Consider the following 20,558-nt stretch of genomic DNA (forward strand, 5'->3'; position numbering starts at 1 on the left):
ATATCCACGGAGATTAGTGCTCCCACGGCCCTCTGTCCCGGGAGGGAGTGTTGAGTGTCACCCACAGCCTGCACTCCCTTTCTCTCCGCTCCCCAGCTGCCTCTCCTGTTTCCAGCCCTGGGTTCATGGTCTCCGCTGGCAGCACTTTGATTTCATTCCTCCCTCCACCCCCGTTCCCTCTTGAAAAGGAGAAAATAATAGAGCCTTTGTTGGATCGCTGCGGCACCGAGCAAGGAGCTGCACGGGGGAAAGGGGCTGCCTGGATTATGGCATTCCTGTGCCACGGCTCAGGAAAAGTCAATCCTGCACCCCATGGCGTGTAAAGGGACCCTGGGCTTGCTGACAGCCGTGAAAAAAACCCAGCCAAGCAAAAAAAATACCATCCTTCACACCCACTGCTGGCTTCCCCCACTTTTATGTAAATTAATATTAACAGGTCCTCGAGTTCGGTTTCTGTACAGATATATACAAACAGGAAACAGCTTCATATTTACATCATTAAGTTAATTGGGCCATATAAAAAAGAAAATAACAGGTTCCCAAAGTAGTCTCCTATGTACAGACAGCAGAGGTGAGCTCACGTGCTCGGCGTGGGCACACTGACAGTGTAATGTACACCAACCATCACCCCTATCCCCCAGGTCACAGCCCACGGGGGCCAGGCACAGAGGGGCAGTGGGCACGAGTGTTCCAGGCAAAACAATCCCAATCCAGCCTTTTCTGCTCTCCAGGCCCCCGGCAGGATCAGTGCTTGTGTCTGGTGAGGCACACGAGTACCTCGGCGTGTGTAATGTACACTACCAGTGCTCTGTGCATCCCGTGGAAGGCACGAGACCGGCACAGATCCCGTGTTTTCCAGGCCATGGATGCTCCACACGGCTTCTCCAGGTGCTCCCAAGGCAGACACCTGCATTGGCACGAGGCTGGGCCAGCCCAGAGAGGCAGAGTCCTTCGGAGAGCCCCGGTGGGAGCGGACGGACCCGGCCTGGGTCACACGATGCTGGCCAGTTCTGTGTTGTCCGATTCCGAGCTGCTGTTGCTCTCCCCCCTGGGGAAAAGAGTTGGGAAGGAGGCATGGAATGAGCCACAGAGCAAGGTCTGCATCCCAGCAACACCTGCCTTGGAGCATAGGAGCTTCTGAATGGCTCAAGAGGGATGTCCCTGGACAAGTTTTGTGTAGCAACTGAGGCGGGTTCCTGCTGATTTCCCAACACTTCACGCCACCTCTTTGGAAGTTGGGATTGGGAAAACAAGTCAGCCCTTCCCTCACCCCACCACCCACGGGTCCTGAAGGATTCCTGGACAAGTCATAGTGTGTCCCAACCCGCCTGGTCCTGCCCCCACACACCCCCACATGCTGGCATGCCACGTTTGCCACCTGGGGAGCACAGCTGGCACTCACCTTAAATCCTGCAGGGCTTTCTTGTTTTTCCTCCGTTTCTCCTCGTCAATGGGATACAGCTTGAACAGGAGCAGGCCCAGCAGGATCAGCACCACGGGTGCAGCAGACACCAGCATCTTCAGGGTGAAGTTCACCTCGCTGGGCTGGGAGCAGCCCCGGGTCTGGTACCCCGCAAAGCTGTGGACAGAAAGGTACCTTCAGGCAGAGGAAATGGGGTTTCTAGGAGGTGAATTCATCCCTGCAGGGAGAGGTTTGGAGCAACAACTGGATTTAGAGCCCTTCAACTCCCTCCCAGCCCTTGGGAAGCAGAGATGTCTGGAGGCAGAGGTGCAAGACTGGTCTCCCTCCCTGCCCACCACCCCTCAGCTCCCACGCAAGAACTCACTCCAGGCTGAGTGTGGAGATGCCCAGGGAGACCCCAGAGGTAAACTTGGTGAAGAAGACATAGAAGGAGAAGAAGATGGCTTCATGGCCATGGGAGCCGGGGTGCTGCAGCTTGAAGTCATCTACGACATCTGGGAGCATGGACCTGTGCAGAGAGCGGGATGGTGAACACCAGGACTGGGCCAACAAAGCACCTCCTCTCTGCTGAGAGGATTTCCCTCAACAGCCCCATCTTGGACTGAAAACACTGCAAAGTGGCCTTTCAAGGATTTCTAACCCCCCCCCTCAGGCCCTGGAAGCACCTTGCCCAGCCCTGGGGGACACTGCTGGGAGCACCAGGCCCTCACACTCACCAGGGCAGCAGGAAGGCGGCTGCGACGCTGATCCCGGCCGCGACAGCCACGATGTAGGTGACGATGAGGTTACTGTCCAGGACAGCCACCAGGATGAGGAAGGGGATGGCAGACTGGAGAGGGGACAGAAATCAGGTTGGCATCAGTAATGCCTGATCCAGACTCCCTGCCTTTTTGCCTTCCCTTCCACATATTCCAGCCCTCCGACCACGGAGACGGCCAGGGAACCAGTGGTTCCACCTTTACCCCTGAGCCCCACAGCACATTCCCTGCTGGCCTTGGCCACATCCACAGCAGCACAAACAGCAGGATGAGGAACAGGCACCAAATCATCCTTAGCAGCAGCCCCTGCCCAGCTCTGGGCCCTCAGAGGGACACAGCTCTGCTTTATCCCATGTGGGATCCACCCCCAGGTCCGAGGGACTCACTCACCGAGATGCCCACGTAGACAGCTGTCTTCTTCCCAAAGCGAGTAAGGAACCACTGCCAGAAGGGGATGGTCAGAGTGGCCGACAGCTATGGGAAGAGAAGGTCACACAGTGTCACAGGGCTCTTCTCTGGGGGGAAAAGCTCTTCCCAGTAAGAAGCAGCTCCTGAGCACAGCCTCCTCCCATCACATTCCCAGCACCCGTGATTTCCACATGCTGCTGGGACTGGCACGAAGCCACACGTGTGTGCGGGGCCACCTTCTCCCCCAGCGTGGAGAACCCTGGCACCACACCTGCACAAACATAGGGAGGACCCAACTCAATCCTGGCTGCTGGGAAGGGACCTGATCTTGTCACCACAGGCACAGCATGGCCAGGAGCCAGGCTCTGGGGGGAATATGGCACCTTAGGCCTTTCCACCCCACTGAGGAGAGAGTGGGAAGTGCTCCCAGGGATGAGGCAAGCTGGAAAGGGCTCTCAAGGAGCTGTTTTGCTCCATCTTCCTGGCAGTAAACACTGAGATCCTTTTCTCGAAGCAGGGGGAAGGGAGATAAGTAGCAGGATTTGGACAAAAGGCCCCCATGGCTCCTGGTCTGCCCCGTCTCTGGCCGCCTTCATTCGGGAACAAAGGCCTTGCTGTTCCTGCCAACCCACCAGGCCTTTGCAGGACATTTGGCAGCTTCTTCTCCCTCCCCTTCTCCCAGGGGATCTTTGATCATTATCCCTGTAGCAGAGCACCACAGCCCCATGGCCTCCCTGCCCTGAGATCCCATCCCATGCCAGCTCCCAGGGAGGACCCACAGGATCCCACCACGTTCCAGGACAGGGCCACACTCACCATGATGGCCAGGAGGATGTTCTGGAACTCGTTGCGGAAGCCCAGGGTGTAGGTGCAGAAGAGGGCAAAGTTTCCCTCCAGCAGCTGTGGAGGAGGCAGACAGGGATTAGGGGGGACACCCCACCTCCTCAGGGGGACACCCTCCTCCTCCCACAGCTGCACCCCTGGCACAAGCAGGGGAAGAAAGCGGCCATTCACTGACCCATCCGAGGGACGAGGCCACATCCTTCCTCTCTGCCCTGGGGCAGCTCCGGCCCAGGGAGCTGCCACCTCACATGCTCCCAGCCCGCCAGGATCATCCCTGCAGCCACCCCCAAGCTGTGCTGCTGCCATTCCCTCTCCCCAGTCCTTCCAGCTCACCATGAAGCCCAGCGAGGTGAAGAGGAAGCCAGCAATGAGCTTGATGTAGGCACCGTGGTTCATCACCAGCCTCAGCCCCTGGAAGAAGGAGACAGGCTCGTCCGACTGGAGCTCAGAGGACTCTGGGGAGCAGAGCAAATCAGCCCATCGTTAGTCCCACCGAAACAGCACCCTTGGGTGCAAGGGGTGCAGGGCCTCATCCTGCTGCTCAGCACCCTGCACAAACCCCTGCCCCTCTACAGCACCCCACCCCAGGAGAGTCAGGGCAATCCCTGCCCTCATGCAGGGGTCCCTCAGCCCCACGGAGGGGAGAGGGTGGCCTGGCTGATCCCTCATGGGATAAGCAGGGGGAGGGAAGGACAGAAGCTACTGGACTTTGGATATCACATTCCCCCTGGGATATCCTAGTTGGCACTGGCAACCTTGGCCAGCCAAAAATGTGCAAGATAAAGGTTATCTCTGACAGTGCAGAGCAGAGCTAAGCCCTCATGGCTGTGCCTGACGCACCCCAGAGATGCTCTGGCCTCCTGCCTGCAGTGCTGCCCTTATGCAGCACCTCCCCGGGCCCCCAGACCCAGAGCTCAGCTCTACCCACCCCTCTCCTCTGGGGCTTGACCCGTGAATGAGGGGCCAAGGGCTCAGCCAGGCTCCTGGAGAGGAAGGAACCAGAGCATTTCCACAGGTGTGGGGTGTTGCAGCACCTCCCAAGCCTCACCTCTCTTCTCGCGCACGCCCGCCCACAGGATCAAGGCACAGAGGATGTAGAGCCCCCCGATGACCCCAGCAGCGATCATGTAGGCATTTCTCTGTGCAAGAGAGAGGGGGGACAGGTGAGGAAGGGGCAAATCCCGGGAATCAGCCTGGTGCAAAGGGCAAGAAGACATGGCAGGGTCTCCCCCACCCCAGCTTACGGTGTCTGTGAGTGAGCCGGTGTCGTGGGTCATGTTTAGCTCCTCCAGGGCCACCGAGGAGTTGGTCATGCCAAAGAAAAGGGGGCTCTCAATGCAGGGAGTGTCTGCTTTGCCCACAATCTGGCCCTGGATGGCGGTGCCCAGCACAGTGCCCAGCACTTCCACAGTCATACCTGGAGAGAGAAGCCAGAGGGACTGAGCACAGCCCTTGGGCACCCAGGGCGTGGGTGCAAATCCTCATCCACAGTAGAGCCTCCCCAGCTGCCCTTCACTGGGGGAAATGAGCCAGGCCAGCTCTGCTACAGCTCCTTCCAAATCCCCACGTGATAAAGCCACAGGGAAGGAAAGTGCCTGCTGGGGAAACTGAGTCAGAGAGAGAGGCCAAGCCGTGGTCATGCAGCTCCCACTGCTGCATGATGGAGCAGGAGGAAAAGCTCAGGAGCTCAGACTCCCCATCATCTGCTCCAGGCAGAGCCATAACAGGGATCATCTCCCCTTCAGCCCAGCTCACACCAGACCAGACAAGGATGTCTGCTGGAGGAGCCAGGGAAGAGGAACGGGAAGAGCTGGACCAGCTGCAATTCAAGCCCTGAATGATCATCACACACCACCCTTGGGATGGAGGGGCAATCAAAGGAGCCCTTGCCAGGAGGGTTTATAAGGAGGATCTCCCCAGTGAGAGTTGGGGGGAAGGGGAGGAGGAAGGGAGGAACAAGGGGGGGAACTCTTACGGTAGGCAGTGGCCGAGTCCCGCTCGCTCTGCTCCCTGCTGATGAACATGGTCAGTGCTGAGTAAGGCACGTGAAAGCACTGCAATGGCACAAGGAGAATTGGCTCAGGGAGGGTGTAACAGCCCAGGGGACCTGGGGCAGGGGAGGACCTGCCCCTCTGTGCAGCTCAGCATGGGGGAGGCAGGGACTGGTCCCCTCCATCCCTGGTGCGTGCAGAGCCCAACTCACCGTCACGAGGGTCTGGAAGACGCAGTAGAAGACAAGATACCACATCACTTGGCCTCTGGAGATGTCTGGCACAAACCAGATGAGGATGTAGGAGATGACAGCGAATGGGGTGGAGAAGATGATCCTTTGGGAGAGCAGAGTGTTAGTCTCATGGGCACACAGGGCCTGGGTAACCCCACTAGCCCAGGTCCCCCTGCTTCCACACATCCAGTGGGGTTCAGGCACCCGATCTGGGGGGCTCCTGAGCTGCCCCAGCATGGCCCACCCAGCTCCAACCCTTGGCCAGGAGGTGGTTGCCCCAGGGCTGATCCAAACCAGGCTGAAGGCAGCAGCTCGGGTGTCACAGGGTGGAAAGGGCTGACTCAGACTTCCAGGGAAGAGCTTTACTTGCAAGAACAGACATACCTCCTTCCATGGAAGTGATTGATCTGTTCTTGCCTTTGGCTTCCACCCTCAGGCCCAACCTCTTCCCCAGGCAGCACTGCTGTGTTCAGCAGGATGCAATCACCTCTCTCATCCTGGCAAGAGCTGGGGAGCAGCTGGGGGACAGCCAGGCAGCTCAGCCCTGCTCCCCAGCAGCCAAAAACCTCTCACCAGCTTGGCTTTTCTGCCAGGCCCCCCAGGCCCTGGTCCTGGGGTCACTCTAGTTCTGCTGGCAGCAATGGGGCAAACCACCATCCAGCAGCAGCCTGGCTCCTTCTTCCACCTCTGCCCAACTTCCCAGAGCTGTGGGAGCAGGGCCATGGGATGCAAAACGCAACGGAGGATCAGAGGGGATTGCTCAAGTGCTGGTCCCTGCAGCCAGCAAAGGTGATGGGAGCAAGAAGCGATCCAGGGCACCTGCCCACTTCATCCAGGGGATCTCATAACTCCTGTCCTGGTGCAGGACAGCCAGGGCACAGCTCTGCTCTGCACCAGCACCCCAAGGACACCACAGGCTCCCAGGACCCCACAGCACTCCAAGAAGCACGGGAGGAATTCCTCCTCCTGGAGGGAAGCGAGCCAAGTGTTGAGGTCACTTCCACATCTGTTTAGGAGATGGATTTTTGCTTGGCAATTTGTGAGCATCCTGCGCTCCACAAACTCCAGGAGGCTGCGTCCTGGAGCGAATCCAGCAGAACTGGGCACGGGACCGATCCACACAGGGCCAGAGCTGGCCCTGCACTGCCAGGGTACAGTGAGATCTGTCCCTCGGGTCTGACGTACAGGACGCAAAGTTTAAATTTAAAGTCGCGCAGGGAGGCGGGGGGGGGGTGTGATAGAACGAGAAACTGGATCTCCATGGATGGAGAGCGACAGAGGCGCTGCACAGGACCCAACACATGCACATTCTTCCGCACCCACGTCACCCTCTCGGGGAAGAGGTGGGGGGAGGAAAGGGGCGAGCCTACTCCAGCCCCTCCTCTGCTGCCGCTTATCGCCGAGCACATACGTGGAGCCCGGGGAAATGCTGAATGAATCACCAGAGCAGCGGCGGGAAGAGCGTCACGCTGCCCGTGGGCGCCTGAACGTCAGATGCGCCAGTTCCCCGTGGGTCACCCCAGCCCCGACACCGGGATGCTCAGCCCAGGCCAGGGCTGACCGGCAGCTCCGGGCAGACACTGAGGAGTGACTGGGAGTAACCCCTGACCCAGGCCGAGGTGATTAAGGCGCTCGGAGGCGGCTGCCGTGACGCGCTCGCCCGCTCATTGGCCCCGGCGCGATGGTGTGTTCCTTTGTGCCGCGCTCACACCCCTTCCCGGCCCCGCCGTTTTTAACTGTTTGCAAACGGCTGCGGCCCCGGAGAAGGTCAAAGCCAGGGGTTCCTCCGTCACCGACACCGCGAGGAAAAGTTTAGTCACCGGGAAGTCTGGGGTAGTCAAGGAAAAGGGGATCCCAGCTCTTAGCTGGAAGTCCCAGCTCAGAGCAGAATCCACGAGGCTGGGGGGAAAGAGGAAGCAGCCGCTGGATGAGCTGCTGGGAAAAAACGTCACAAAAAGTGTTTCGAAAGGAAAGAATTGAAAGGGAGAGAAGTGATGGCCCTCAGAGAAGGTCTCCTTGCCCTTCTAAGGAGCTGGAGCAGCCGTGAGCTTTGAGCTGGAGGCAGCAGGAACCACAGATCAGCCCCCTCAGAACCTGGCAACAAACCCTCATGCACGGGGAGGGTTACACAGAGTCATCTCATGGGTGCTGAGGGTTGGGATCCGGCAGCAGCCTCCGAGACCACCCCAGTGCCTGCAACTCCTGGCTTTGCACGCAGGGAAACTGAGGCAGCACCGGCAGCTCTGCAGCCACAGCAGCAACACCAGCCTGGGGCTGTGCAGCCCCAGACCGCCAGCAAACCCTGGGTTTAAGAGGTTTAAAATCAGCTCAACTCCATCCAAACTGGACTCAGCGGGCAGCCTTTGAGCCATGTACAATAGCAGCAAGCTCCGGCCGCCCCGGCACTGCTGAGGGGCCCAGAGCGAGCCGAAAGCTCTGGCTAATTTTAACGAAGCAGGAGCCGCTTGGAGGAATGCAGCCGCTCCATCCCCACCCCCTGCCTCGAGATTAGGGCGAGCAGAGCCACGACAGCCATCCCTGGCTGTCCCACACAGCCCAGCCAGCCCCGTGCTAATCTCCAGACCCCAGACCCGGCCGCGGGGCAGCTATTTCAGGCCGTGCGTGTAGCCTGGCTCCAACAACTGCCTGCTGCTGCCCAGAGCTATTCCAGGAAAGCCAGGAAGCAGAGGGTATAATCTGCGGGGGAAAGGACTGTGTCCCTCCAATTCCACTCCCCCCATGCCCACCCTCTTCGCTGCATTGTATTTCAGCAATCCCACAGGCGCCCGGGGTTATTTTAGCACAGGACATGCCACCATGGCCACACCGAGGCATTAGCGCCCTGAAACGCTCCTGCACAGGGACAGGTGTTCATGGATGTCCTAAATCTGCCCCGGGTGCAGGCACGAGCCATTTGGGGGTTCACGAACCCCATGCCATCTGCTCCAAACTCCCCGCTCCCGAGGGCGGGCGGGAGCATCCACGTGCGGTCACCCAGCTCCATGACAGCTGTTTTCCTGCCCCAGGAGCGCCCTCGTGACTGTCAGCCAGCACCCACCACCACGCACCTCCGCACACACCCCCGTCCCTCCTCCCTGTGGGTGTGATGCCATCTGCTCTGCTGGCACCTTGGCCCTGCCACCAGCCAGGCCTCTGCAACCACCGCTGAACAAAGTCCAGCAGGGACGCTGGAGCTCACAGGTGCAGTGACACGGAGGTCAGCCAGGTCAGGCCGACCAGCCAGAGCAACAGGCACAAACTTGAGGCCTCCCAGCTGTTGGTGGCAGCTTGGGCTTTCTTGGGGCACTTGGCACATCACCTGGGTGAGCCAGGGCGTCAGCACGTCCTACCCTGCACACCTCATGCCAGGGGATACTCAAAGCTGACACTCAAAGTGCTGTGACACATCAGGCAGGGAATGCAGGGTGCTCCCAGCAGCTCTTACCAGGGCATCAGGCGGCCGAAGCAGGTCCATGAGGATTTGCTGATGAAGAAACCCACCATGGGGTCCGTGATGGCATCCCAGGCTCGTCCCACAAACAGGATGATGGAGGCATAGAAAGGATCCAGCTGCAGGAGGAAGATCTTGTGTCAGCACATGCAAACCCTCAGTGCCCCCGGCTGCCCTTCCTGAGCCCCTCAGGACCCTCCCAGCCCTACCTACAGCAACCCCACTGCCATTTGGGAGCAAGGGACGAGTCTCTTGGTCTCTCCCGCTCGTTCAGGGGGATTTGAGGTGCCCAGTCCCTCCAAGTGCTGCCCCACCACACTCTTTCCACACCAAACTCCCACATCTCGGAGCTGAGTTCCCCAAACCCACCCCGCAGCCAGCACGAGGGAGCCCACGGGCACTTCTCCCGTGGCTTTCTTCCCTTCGTTGTTTCACACCGATCCGGCACGCTGCGGGCCCGTGGGACGCGTCCTGCCCCCCGCCAAAAAACAGCCACACCAGCCCGTTTTATCGCGCGCGGGGAACCCGAGCACGGGCGGCCGAGGAACAGCACACGGTGGGCGGCCCCGGGGGAAACCCGCAGCCCCCGGAGGGACCCCCCCGCGGGGCGATTCCGGGGGCCGGGGCATTTCCAAGCCGGGTACGTCCATCCGACGGGCAAAGCGGCACGGGGAGCTCCGAGACCCCGGCCCCGGCCCCCCCCCAGCCCCGGTCCCAGCCATACCTGCGCCACGTCCAGGAGGTAGATCTGGAGAAGAAGCCGAGGCGCAGCCCGTGTCTGGTAAGGAGCCCCCCGACGGCGTAGCACAACTTGCTGCACACCGACAGCCGCTCGCGGCTCTCCTGCAACGGGGACCGGCGTTAGCCACAGCGGGGAGCCGCCCCCGGCCCGACATGTCCCGTCCCGTCCCGTCCCATCCATCCCACCCTCGCCGAGGCGGTCCGGCGCTCACCTTGCGGCGGTGCTGGCGGCAGAGGGGGGGCAGGAGCCCCCTGCCCCGGCCCGCTCGCGCGCCGCGCCCCGGCCATGCCGTGCGCGATGAATGGGGGCGCGCCGCCGCCGCCCGCCTTGTACCGGCGCGCCGCCCGGGAGGGCCGCGCCGGCCCGCCCCCGTCCGCCTCCCGCGAGCGGCTGCCTCCTCCTCCTCTCTCCTCCTTCTCCTCCGTATCCTCCTGCCCCGGCCCTTCCCCTTCCCCACCCCCCCGTCCGCCCACCCGTCTGTCCCCGTCTTTCCTCTGCGTCTCTGCTGTCTCACATCCCCTCATCCCTCCGTTCTCGCATTCTTTCATCCCTCAGCTCCCCCCCTCCGCTCCATCCCTTCCTTCCAATCCCAGCTCTTCATCGCTTATAATCAAAGAATGGTTTGGGTTGGAAGGGACCTTAAAGACCATCTCGTCCCACTGTGCCAGGGGCAGGGACACTCTCCACTAGCCCGGGTTGCTCCAAGCCCTGTCCAGCCTGGCCTTGGACACTTCCAGGGATGGAGTATCCACCACCTCTCTGGGCAACCTGTGCCAGTATCTCACCACCCTCATCCTAAAAAACTTTATAATCTCTATATCTAACATAAATAATTTAGTTTATAACCATCACCCCTATCACAACAGGTCCTACTAGAAAGGGTGCAGTGCTGCAGTGACCCCAGCACTGGATGGTGACGTGGACATAGATCCCAGCACCTCTCAGCTGTGCCAGGTGCTGTTTGCCAACCAATGAGCACACACAGACCAGTGCCAGTGTTGTGTCACTGCAGTGACAGCCACCAACTCTGCTTGGCTCAGGCCACTGATCAAAGATCACCCCAAGACGGGACTGCAGAGCAGGGCTGAGCCAAGGGGGCCAGCGTGGCACCAGTGCCATCACCTGACTGCCACATGGGACTGGGCATGGGGACAGGGATGGGCAGGGAGGACGAGCCGCTGGCACCCAGCAGGGACCTGGGATGCAGCAGAACCTGAGTGGATGCTGGGGATGAGCAGGGTGGGCAGCCCCTGGCATGGCACAGCAGCTCTGTACACTCCCTGGTTTCAGAACTGAGCTGGTGTCACTGCTGACTCACAGTTTCCGGCCCCTCACACACGTGCAGTGGGTTCTCCCAGTGCTGCTCTGCGTCACAGCCCCGTGTCCGGCCACACTGGGAGCTCAGAGCTGCTCCCCACTGGGGACAGGGACCTGGGTGAGGCTTCAGAGTGTCCAAATTTGTTCAGCGACACAAAATACCTCGAAACAAAAGGTGAGGGAGGTGTGAACAATGCCACTCACCCAGTCAGTGTGAGAGAGACCTGCCCCTGGCTCCTCGTCCTGCTGTGCTGTGCTGACTCTGGGTGCTGGTGTGGAGCAGAGGGTCCTGGTCACCTTCTTACTGGCAATGACCATGTCCCTGGGCAGCATTGGTGCAACCACTGGGGACACAGAACCATAGACTGGGTTGGGTTGGAAGGGACCTTAAAGACCATCTCGTTCCAACCCCCTGCCCCGGCACGGACACCTCCAGTGTGACACTTCCAGGGACATCCATGCAGGTTTGTGTCCCTGCCTGAGAAAGTCCTGTACCACCCTGAAAACACAGATTTGGATCCCCCCAAAGCTCTCTGGTTCCCAAAGGCAGGTAACCAGGGGAGGTGTATTTGAGTCTGCTCCGTGCCTCAGTTTCCCTTTCCACAAGAAAAAAACCTCTTTTGAAGGAACAGAGGGGACACTTGATTGACACTTGATCTGTAGGGACCAGACTCCCCTCTGTGTGTGACCCCAGCACTATTACTCTGCTCCCTTTGTCCCAGAGGCTCCTCAGCTCCTGAGAATGCTTTTGGCATTCCTGTCCTTGAGTAAAGCACTCAAAAACCACCTCCTGGGCAAACTCGGCTTTAGGGGAACAAAGAAATGGCCTTTGAGAAGGAGATTGTGCAGAAAGATCACAGATAGGTGAGCTCAGCCTTACATATGAAGAGGAGAAGTAGACAGACCAGGATTTCTCAGGATTAGGAGGATTTTCTCCCCCAAATCTGGTATTGCACAATTTCCTCTGGGGGATTTGAGATCTTCCTCCCAAGCAGATGCTCTGGGGGATCCTCACAGCAGTAAAGGGACTGCCAAGGGCTGATCCCTGTGGGGGTGTCAGTACAGCAGCTCCCACCAGGTTTGGGGTCTCCAAGGTACAGGTGGTTGGGGCTGGGCCACTCCCAAGGTCACCTTTGTCAGTGTGATGGTCTGGCAGGCACAACCTGAGCTCAAATACCCTTTGACGTGACAATGTGCCACATCCCTCAGATGGGGACACACTGGGGACTCTTCATGGGCTGAGCCCCAAATACTGGCCTTGGGGACAGGAACAGGGATGGGGACTGCTGCTCCAGTGCATGATGCCATCCCCTGCCACCCACACCTCCTGTTGTCATGCATCCGGCACAGCCTGGAGCAGGATCTGAGCAAGTGTGAGAGCACCTGAAACCAGACAGCCCTGCCAGGCTGGGCCAGCCAGGACGGGGAGGATGGGCTTGGGGGCAAATGGCAGTGAGGTGGTCACGGAGCTGCCGGGGTGACACAGTGTGTGCCTCAGTGTGGCTCCCCAGCACCGAGAGAGCACTGCCCCAATGTCACAGAGCTTCTCCAGGGCTCAGGGCACCTCCTGGCACCAGGCAGGGTGTGACGGGGGCAAAATGGGACTGGAGGGGGGAGGAGGCAGCAAGACTGGAGCCAGTGGTGCAATTTCCTCTCCCTTCTCTTCCTTCTCTGCTAAACTCGGAGTGGGTGGCAGCATGCCCAGAGAGCTGGGGCTGGCATGACCCTGGGGCTGTGGGCATTGTCCCCCACCCGGGCTGGGAAGAATTTCATGGTGCTCCCAAACCCCAAAGGGGCTCGGGTTGGCATTTCACAAGCGCCCAGCCAGCCCCCATGGCTGCTGCCCAGCAGCTTCACGGGGACAAAGGGGACACATTGCATGGCAGCACGTGGCAGCTGCCCTGTGCTGCCCACCCCTCTCCTGCGTGGGACCCTGGGGAGCATGTCACAAGGCTGAGCAGGATGAGACAGGGCCAGGATGTGCTGGCACGTGGCTCACAGCCTCTGCTGTCCCTGGGGATCTGGGACCCCCATGGGGACAGCAGGGTGGCTCGAAGGCTGCTGCTGCAGCAGGATGGGGAGAGCCAGAGGCAGAGCCCAGCTCAGGATGCCCCTGGGCCAGGCTCAGGGTGACTGCCCACCGTGGGGAAGCACTTTGGGGTCTCAAAGTCCAGTCCTGCTGTCAGTGGGGATCCAAAGGGCACGGGGGCCTCCGGGGAACTGCCTTTCATCATGTGCTGGAGCCGTGCCAGCCACGGCAGCTCCCGTGGGGCTGTGCCAGCGCCGGGGACACGTGCTCGGTGCTGGCTGTGGAGCTGTGCCAGTGCCCTGCAACGGCGGGGCACGGCAAGAGTTATCCTGTCCCGTGGGCAGCCCCTCCATCCCTGTCACCTGCAGTGCTGCCACAGCCCCGGGGCTCTACCACCCACCCACCCACCACCACCTGTTTGCGCAGGCGGCGCCGCAGCGAGAGGCCTCTCGGCTCTGTTTGCCCAGTGCCTCGAGAGGCCGGGATGAAAGGGCTGCGTGGCCCCTCCAGCCCTCTCCAGCGGTGCTTCCGCACCTTCAAAGCATCCGGAGCCCCTTGAAGCCGGGACAAGCACCTGCCTCACCCTGGGAAAAGCCGGAGACATCCCGGAGGCCAGCAGGGAGGGGGAAGGAGACGTGGCTGAGAGCTATAGGCTGTGGGAGGCTTTGCTTCTGTGCCCGAGGATGTGTTGGCGTTGGATGGAACAGGCGGTTTGGGGCAGTGCCAGCCGTGTCCCCAGCCATGACCACTTGTCCCTGCAGGTGCTGGGACAGGACAAGCCTCTGTGGCAGCTCAGTCTCTGCCCTCAGTGCAGGGTGATTTGTTTCCTACTGAGGAAGAGGGGGCATCACCAACGACGCCTTCCCGGGGAGGGGAAAGGACTGGGAGCAGCCCTAGGGTGGGAGGATTCTGGCCTGGGACAGGGCTGGGAACTGGGGCCAACGCTGAGACAGGAGCAGAGAGGGAGCATCAGCCCGGGCTCCAAGGGGATACCTGGATCCCGCAGCTCCTGCCCCAACCCCACAGGCATGCGGGCAGGATTGGGATGCTCGGGGCTGCTCTGGAAGGGCCAGGAGGGCATGCAGGGTGCTGCGGCCATCGCGGGGACCTCACGGCAGCGTCGCGGCTGGGAAACCACAGCCCCGGGCGAGCACCAGCACCCTCCCAGATGCGGGAGCTGGCAAAGCTTCGCAAGCTCCGCTGCGCCCCGAGCCAGCAAGGGAAGGGCTGGAGCTGCCCTCGGGCACACCGGGGCACGTCGGGCTCCCCCGGGGCACCCCCCCGCGTGGGGAACGCCGGGCCCAGCACGCCAGCCCAGGCGCCCGATCGCCGGCGCTTGCTCCTCTGCCTGCCCCCCGCGCCGCCTCGCTAACGGGGGAACTGAGGCAGCGGAGCCAGCGCCGGCCCCGCGCCTGCCCTCCAACGCGGGTCGGGGTGCCCGTGGGGTGTCGCCCGCCGCGTCCCCGTCCCCGCCGCCCACGGACGGTGGTTCCGCGGGCCCAGCAGGTGGCGCCCCGCGCCCAGCCGGTGGCGGCGAACGGAGTCCGGGACCCGGGAAGGACCGGGAGGGACCGAAAGGGGACCGGGGGAAAGCGGGGGGAGCTCGTGATGGCACCGCACGGGGCAGCGCTGTCGTTGCGGGGTCGTGGGCTGGGCTTGTCTGTGCTGATCCGTGCCGGGCTACACTGCTCTGGGCTGTACTGGGCTGTACTGGGCTGTACTGGGCTGTACTGGGCAGTGCTGGTCTATGCTGGGCTACACTGGGCTGACTGCACTGGGCAGCACTGGGCTGTGCTGGGCTGTGCTGGTCCAGGAAGGGCCGTGCAGGGCTGGGCTGCACTGGGTTGTACTGGGCTGTGCTGGTGCATGAAGGACCATAGAGGGCTGTGCAGTGCTGGGCAGCGCTTGGCTGTGCTGGGCTATACTGGTGGCTGGACTGGGACAATTTCCTCCCAGCATGGCCGATGCTGCATCCCAGGGACCAGTGCCCAGCATCCCCCTCCCTCCCAGCTCCCACTGCCACCGGCTGGGGCAGATCCTCTGTCCCCATCCACACTGGGTGGCAAAAGGAGGGTGCTGGAGCTGAAGTGGGTTCACACAGGCTGTGGGGGCAATCTGCTCGTTCCAGGTGGACTTTGTACCAGCGTGTGTGTGTGTGTGTGTGTAATGATGTCACAGCTGTTAGTCCAGGAGGTGAAAGTCTCTCCGTGTCCTCATAACATTAATTGCTCTTCCTAGAAGGACCCTGGCAGTGGAGAGATGCAACATCCTGCTGGGCTTGCTCGGATCCCACCATCTTATATTGGATGTTGGGGAGAAATTCCTCCCTGGGAGGGTGGTGAGGCCTGACACAGGTTGCCCAGAGAAGCTGTGGCTGCCCCATCCTTGGACGTGTCCAAGGCCAGGTTGGACGGGGCTTGGAGCCACCTGGGCTAGTGGAAGGTGTCCCTGCCCATGGCAGGGGGTGGAACGAGGTCCCTCCCAACCCAAACCGCTCTGTGATTCCGTAATTCCATGGTGCTCCAGTTTGCTTTGCCACCATGCTCAGCCGAATGTCCCCAGGCTGGTGGCATCGCTGCGTGCCTCTCCTTGCAGAGGGGGGGACCCCCAAACCCTGGCAGGACAGCGCAGGGGGCGGCCGCTGGTTCAGAGCCCCGTTACCGGAGGCTCCGGGGGGGCCGCGGGATCGCTCCGCCGTGCTCCCGGGGGGGCGGAGGAACGAGGGCGAGGGTCCCTCCCTCTATGAAACGCAGGCCCCGCGATTGGCGGGGCGGGGCCGGCTCCGTTCGGCCCGGGCTAAAGAAAGCGGGGGAACAATGCGCACCGCGGTCCCGGCTCGGGGGCTGGCGCCGGGGTGGGGGTTCCCCCTCATCCCTGGGGCTGCCCCGTTCCTGAGCGGGGCTGCCCCCCGTTTTTTCTCTCTGTCTCCCCCTTCCCCATGCCGAGATGGAGTTTGACTCGTACCAGCATTACTTCTACGACCACGATGCCCAGGAGGATTTTCACCGCTCCACGGCTCCCAGCGAGGACATCTGGAAGAAGTTCGAGCTGGTCCCCACGCCCCCTCTGTCCCCGCTGGGTACCCCCGGGGAGAAGGGGTGCTGCTCGGGGGCGGAGGAGCGCTCGGGATGGCTCTCCCGGTACTGCCTCGCCGGGGAAGAGCCGGAGTATCTCATAGGGACCGGACAGATCTTCGGGAACCTGAGCGCTTTCATCCTCAAGGATTGCATGTGGAGCGGATTTTCAGCCCGGGAGAGACTGGAGAAGGCGATGACGGAGAAACTTTCCACGGGCACGCAGAGAGCCACCCCACTCAAACCCTCCTTCGCGCAGGATTTTGGGTTCAGCAGCTCCGTGAGCGAGTGCGTGGATCCCGCTGCCGTCTTCCTTTGCCCGCTGGCCGAGAGCAAGATCCCCGCATCCTCGGGATCCGAGGGCCAAAGCGACTCCGGTAAGGGATGGAGCTGCTCCGCCGCCGGGGCGCGGGCTGCCCCGGCCCAGCCACCCTCCAGCCTTGCTGGAGCCCGGCGTGGAGGACACGCGTGTCCACACATGTGCGTGCCGGGAGCCTCCCAGCCGGGCTGCGCCTTTGTTGAGGCTCCAAGCGAGCCCCGGTCCCGGCCCCACGAACAAAGCGGGCTCGGCTTCTCCCCTTCCCGCGGGGCTTCTGCTCGGGAAACCCCTGCCCCTCTCGGGACGGTGCGTGGGGCTCTGGTGGCCCGTCTCCCTCGTCCCGGGAGCCTCGTGGGCAGGTTGAAGGGCAAGTTTGCAGCTCGCCGTGGGAAGTTTTGGTTTTTCGAGCGTCGCAGCGTGCCCTGCTGCCGGCTCGTAACTTCGGCTGATTCCTCCTGCGCTCCCACGGCCCACCCGGGACGGGCTTCCTTCGGGACAAAAGGCAAATTTTTATCCCCTGGGGGCAGCAGGTTTAGGAGCAGCGGCGTGTCCCCCGAGCGGTGGCTCCGTGGGACGGGCAAGCGAAAGCCGCATCATTCTTCCCAGCCCAGCCCCGGGGCAAAACGTCTGCCAGATAGATAGAGGATGAATACACACGGGGGCTCGCCTGGGAAAGAGGAGGATGAACCCGACCAGCCAAGGGCGAACGTGGCTCCACCCTCCCGCCGCATCTCCCCCGTCTCGCACCAATTTTCATCCTTATTTACAAACATCCCCGGGGCTCTCCAACACAGAAGCAGCCCCGGCGGGGGACCGTGCGCTGTTTCCTCGTCCCACCGGCCAGCCGGGCTGACTCGGGCTGCCTGCGGTAGCCGTGACCCCGTTAATAAATCTGCCGGTGGCCGCCACCCCTGCGGCCGGTTGAGTCACGGCGCGGGAAGCGGCGCTGTAATGCCATTAGGAGCCCGGGCACTGTAAGTCAGGTCGCGGGCGTTAAAAGAGGCCCTTAACACCAAATATGTGGGGCCTAGCGGGGCCCGCGGGGGTCCGGCGGGGTCCCGGTGCGCGGGGGTCCCGGTGGGGTCCGGGCCGCGCCACGTGGGCGCCGAACAAAAAGCTAACAGATTGCATAACAATGAGAGCGGGCGCGGTGATGGACAGGAGCGGCGGCCAAATGGGGTGGCGGAGGCCGGTCTGCCCCCCGGGCAGCCCAATGGCGCTTCGCCGAGGGGGCGGGGCCCCGCGGCCCGACTTTTATTAATGAGCGGGGGGGGGGCTCCGTGTGTGTCCAAGTGGCTGAGAACGGGCAGGGTTGTGACACCGATGAGCGCGGCCTCGCTTGTGTGTGGGCAGCGAGTGGCCCCCCCCACCCCAGTTGTCCTCCCAGTAGCAAGGGTGGTTTGGGCTTGCTGGGCAGAGCCCCCGAAGCCTGGGGGGGCTGCGGTGTGGGCTGGGGTCCACGAGCAGGAATGTGTCCTGGAGGACCAGGCCTCTGCCCACAATGCCAGTGGGGATTTGGGTATTTCGGGGGACCTTTAGTGAGTGGCTGTATTTTCCCCTGAAGCTTAGGAAAAAAGTTGGAGGCGCATCTCTAAAGCGAGAGTGGTCACAAGTGTGTCTGCAGCCTGGTCATCTCACTGTCCCCAGGGCCAGCTTCCTGCCACTGGGCTTTGCTGGCATAGGACAAACTGCACTGACAACAGGCAGGGTGCTTTGGGGTCAGTTATACTTTATTTAGGTCTTTCTGTTCCCGGGCTTGGGATGCCTTCGAGGTTCAGGGTCTGTCGAGGGACCCCTTCACCTCTCCCTTCCCCCCTGCACAGTGGGGGATTGTCCCCTCTGTCCCCGGGAAGCCGGGGTTGAATGGGCTTTATCACTTGTGAAAAGTAACAAGTCACCGAGGTGAGAAGCTGCAGCCGAGGGGAACAAAGGGCAGCTCTGCCCCCACATCCCTCATTTACAATTCCAATGGGCCATGAAAGCACCCGACTGGGATGAACTTTGGAGCTAGGCTGTCCCAGCATCTTGCTCCTCCAGTCCCTCCCAAGCAGGAGGGCTCAAGTGTTTCTTGCCTGATGATCCTTTACATGAACACATGTTGCTCCTGGTGCTGAAGTGAGGCAGAAATAAAGCCCCGTCCCATTTTGGGGGACCAGGCACATGAATGTGGAAGGAATTCTGCTCCTCTCCACACAATTGTATTGGAAGAGCACTTAAATCACATAGTCCCTTCAGGAGGTCTCAGAGTGGCTTTGCAGTGCATGAACAAACTTCAGTGGGACAGCAGCAGGGAGATTGTCCAGGGGGGCTCTGGGGACTCCCACAAAGGGGCGACTGGTGGTTCCCAGCTGACGGGGATTTGTTCTTTCTTTGCCACGTCTGTTTTGAGCAGAAGGAGAAGAGATCGATGTGGTGACGGTGGACAAGAGACAATCTCTCAGCCTGAGGAAGCCAGTGACCATCACCCTGCGTGCAGACCCCCTGGACCCCTGCATGAAACGCTTCCACATCTCCGTCCACCAGCAGCAGCACAACTACGCCGCCCGCTCGCCACCAGACTCCTGTGTCCCGCTGGAGTCACCCCAGCAGGACCAGGACCGAGACGAGGACGAGCCACCAAGTGCCGCAGAGCCAGTCCCTGCCATCACACCTCCTGAGCCCGGCTTGCCCAAGCTCAGCAGCAGCCCCGGCTCCGACAGCGAGGACGTGGCCAAGAGGAAAAACCACAACTACCTGGAGCGCAAGCGGCGCAACGACCTGCGCTCGCGGTTCCTGGCCCTGCGGGACCAGGTGCCCGGGCTCGCCAGCTGCCCCAAGACGCCCAAGGTGGTGATCCTGAGCAAATCCTCCGAGTACCTGCAGTCGCTCATCAGCGCCGAGAGGCGGATGGCAGCCGAGAAGCGGCAGCTGCAGCAGCGCCAGACCCAGCTGCTCAAACGGATTGCTCACCTCAAGGGGCACTAGCACCCAGGGTACCCCCCGCCCCGGTCCCCACAACCCCCCTGGCTCCCTCTCAATTTGCACATTTATTTTTTTTTTTTTTAGTTTTTGGTTGTCTGTTGGACTGTTGGCCCCGGGGGGCTGGAGCACATGGCGGTTGCTGCATGTGGGGTGGCCGTGGTGCTGCTCCTGGATGAGGGAATGGGGCCACGGTGGAGACCCCCCCCATGGCATCACCTGCCTGGGGCTGGTTTCTTGGCACCAAGTGTTGCAAGATTTCCCCTGTTCCTGCTGTGAAGCTTTGTCGAGTGATTACTTCAATTCAAGAGCTCAACTCTACTCCCCCTCCCCAGCAGCCCCTGCACCCCTCTCTGCTGTTTTCCACCAACAGCATCACTGGGAGCTGCCCCTGGGCATCCATCTCACCCTAAAAATCCCAAGCAACCACGGTCTGCCTTGGCTGGTGGAAGCAGGCAGACACAGAGCCCAGCACAGGCCTCGTCTCTGGATGGATCCCACGGAGATGGTGAGGGCAGGATGTGTCTCTCACCAGGGTGAGCAGTACCCTGTGGGTGATCCCCTTGTTCGGCTGGACCGTACCTCACTTCCTTCTCACTTCCTTCTCACTTCACGCAGTAGCTCATCTTGGATTTTATGTTCTAGAAACTGCTGCTGTAACTGCGAGTCTTATACTGGAGGCTGTGTTTTTATACTGTATTTTTGTACCACTTTTTGAGAAGTATTGGTAAAAGAGTTTGCTTTTTTTATATATATATAAAAACTTTTTTTTTAAGGGGGGGGTTTCCTGCTGCAGGGGAGGGCTCAGTCCTGCTGCACTTTAGGGAGATCAGGAAGGGGCTGGCTCCTGCTGGACCCTCGAGCTGAGTCCTCACAGAGGCCATTTACCCCCTTGCAGCTCTCCAAACCACCCATTTGCAATAACAGGGGATTTTATCCCTTTCCTCTCCTTGTGAGTACCCTTGTGACCCCTTTTCCCACCCTTGTGAGTACCCTCTCACCAGCAGCCACT

The 20,558-nt window shown here is 61.1% G+C and overlaps 2 protein-coding genes across 2 annotated transcripts; one reads left to right on the forward strand and one right to left on the reverse strand.

The window, feature by feature from the left end:
• Positions 1–396: 396 nt before the first annotated feature.
• On the reverse strand, positions 397–9,945 carry MFSD2A (major facilitator superfamily domain containing 2A). The gene is made up of 13 exons (XM_029963109.1): positions 9,832–9,945; positions 9,102–9,226; positions 5,636–5,759; positions 5,408–5,486; positions 4,677–4,849; positions 4,481–4,571; positions 3,766–3,887; positions 3,406–3,489; positions 2,572–2,655; positions 2,140–2,252; positions 1,788–1,931; positions 1,403–1,579; positions 397–1,048 (listed from the first exon to the last, which is right to left on the reverse strand). The coding sequence occupies exons 2-13, from the start codon at positions 9,158–9,160 to the stop codon at positions 991–993; spliced, it is 1,308 nt and encodes a 435-aa protein (XP_029818969.1). The 5' UTR covers positions 9,161–9,226; positions 9,832–9,945; the 3' UTR covers positions 397–990.
• A 6,089-nt stretch (positions 9,946–16,034) lies between these two features.
• Positions 16,035–19,580, forward strand: MYCL (MYCL proto-oncogene, bHLH transcription factor). Its single transcript, XM_029963090.1, has 2 exons — positions 16,035–16,646; positions 18,981–19,580. Exons 1-2 carry the CDS (start codon positions 16,142–16,144, stop codon positions 19,550–19,552), a joined length of 1,077 nt encoding a protein of 358 aa, XP_029818950.1. The 5' UTR covers positions 16,035–16,141; the 3' UTR covers positions 19,553–19,580.
• The last annotated feature ends 978 nt before the right edge of the window (positions 19,581–20,558 follow it).

This window comes from Manacus vitellinus, unplaced genomic scaffold, assembly GCF_001715985.3.
Source record: "Manacus vitellinus isolate BGI_N305 unplaced genomic scaffold, ASM171598v3 scaffold_52_pilon, whole genome shotgun sequence".
Classification (NCBI taxonomy): Eukaryota; Metazoa; Chordata; class Aves; order Passeriformes; family Pipridae; genus Manacus; species Manacus vitellinus.

Coding starts and splice junctions, on each gene's coding strand:
- MFSD2A (XM_029963109.1), bottom strand. CDS start 9,160: ATGGTGGGTTTCTTCATCAGCAAATCCTCATGGACCTGCTTCGGCCGC. Junction 1,932..2,139: donor GCCGCCTTCCTGCTGCCCTG/GTGAGTGTGAGG, acceptor CTCTCTGCACAG/GTCCATGCTCCCAGATGTCG. Junction 1,049..1,402: donor AAAGCCCTGCAGGATTTAAG/GTGAGTGCCAGC, acceptor TCTTTTCCCCAG/GGGGGAGAGCAACAGCAGCT.
- MYCL (XM_029963090.1), top strand. CDS start 16,142: ATGGAGTTTGACTCGTACCAGCATTACTTCTACGACCACGATGCCCAG. Junction 16,647..18,980: donor CGAGGGCCAAAGCGACTCCG/GTAAGGGATGGA, acceptor TGTTTTGAGCAG/AAGGAGAAGAGATCGATGTG.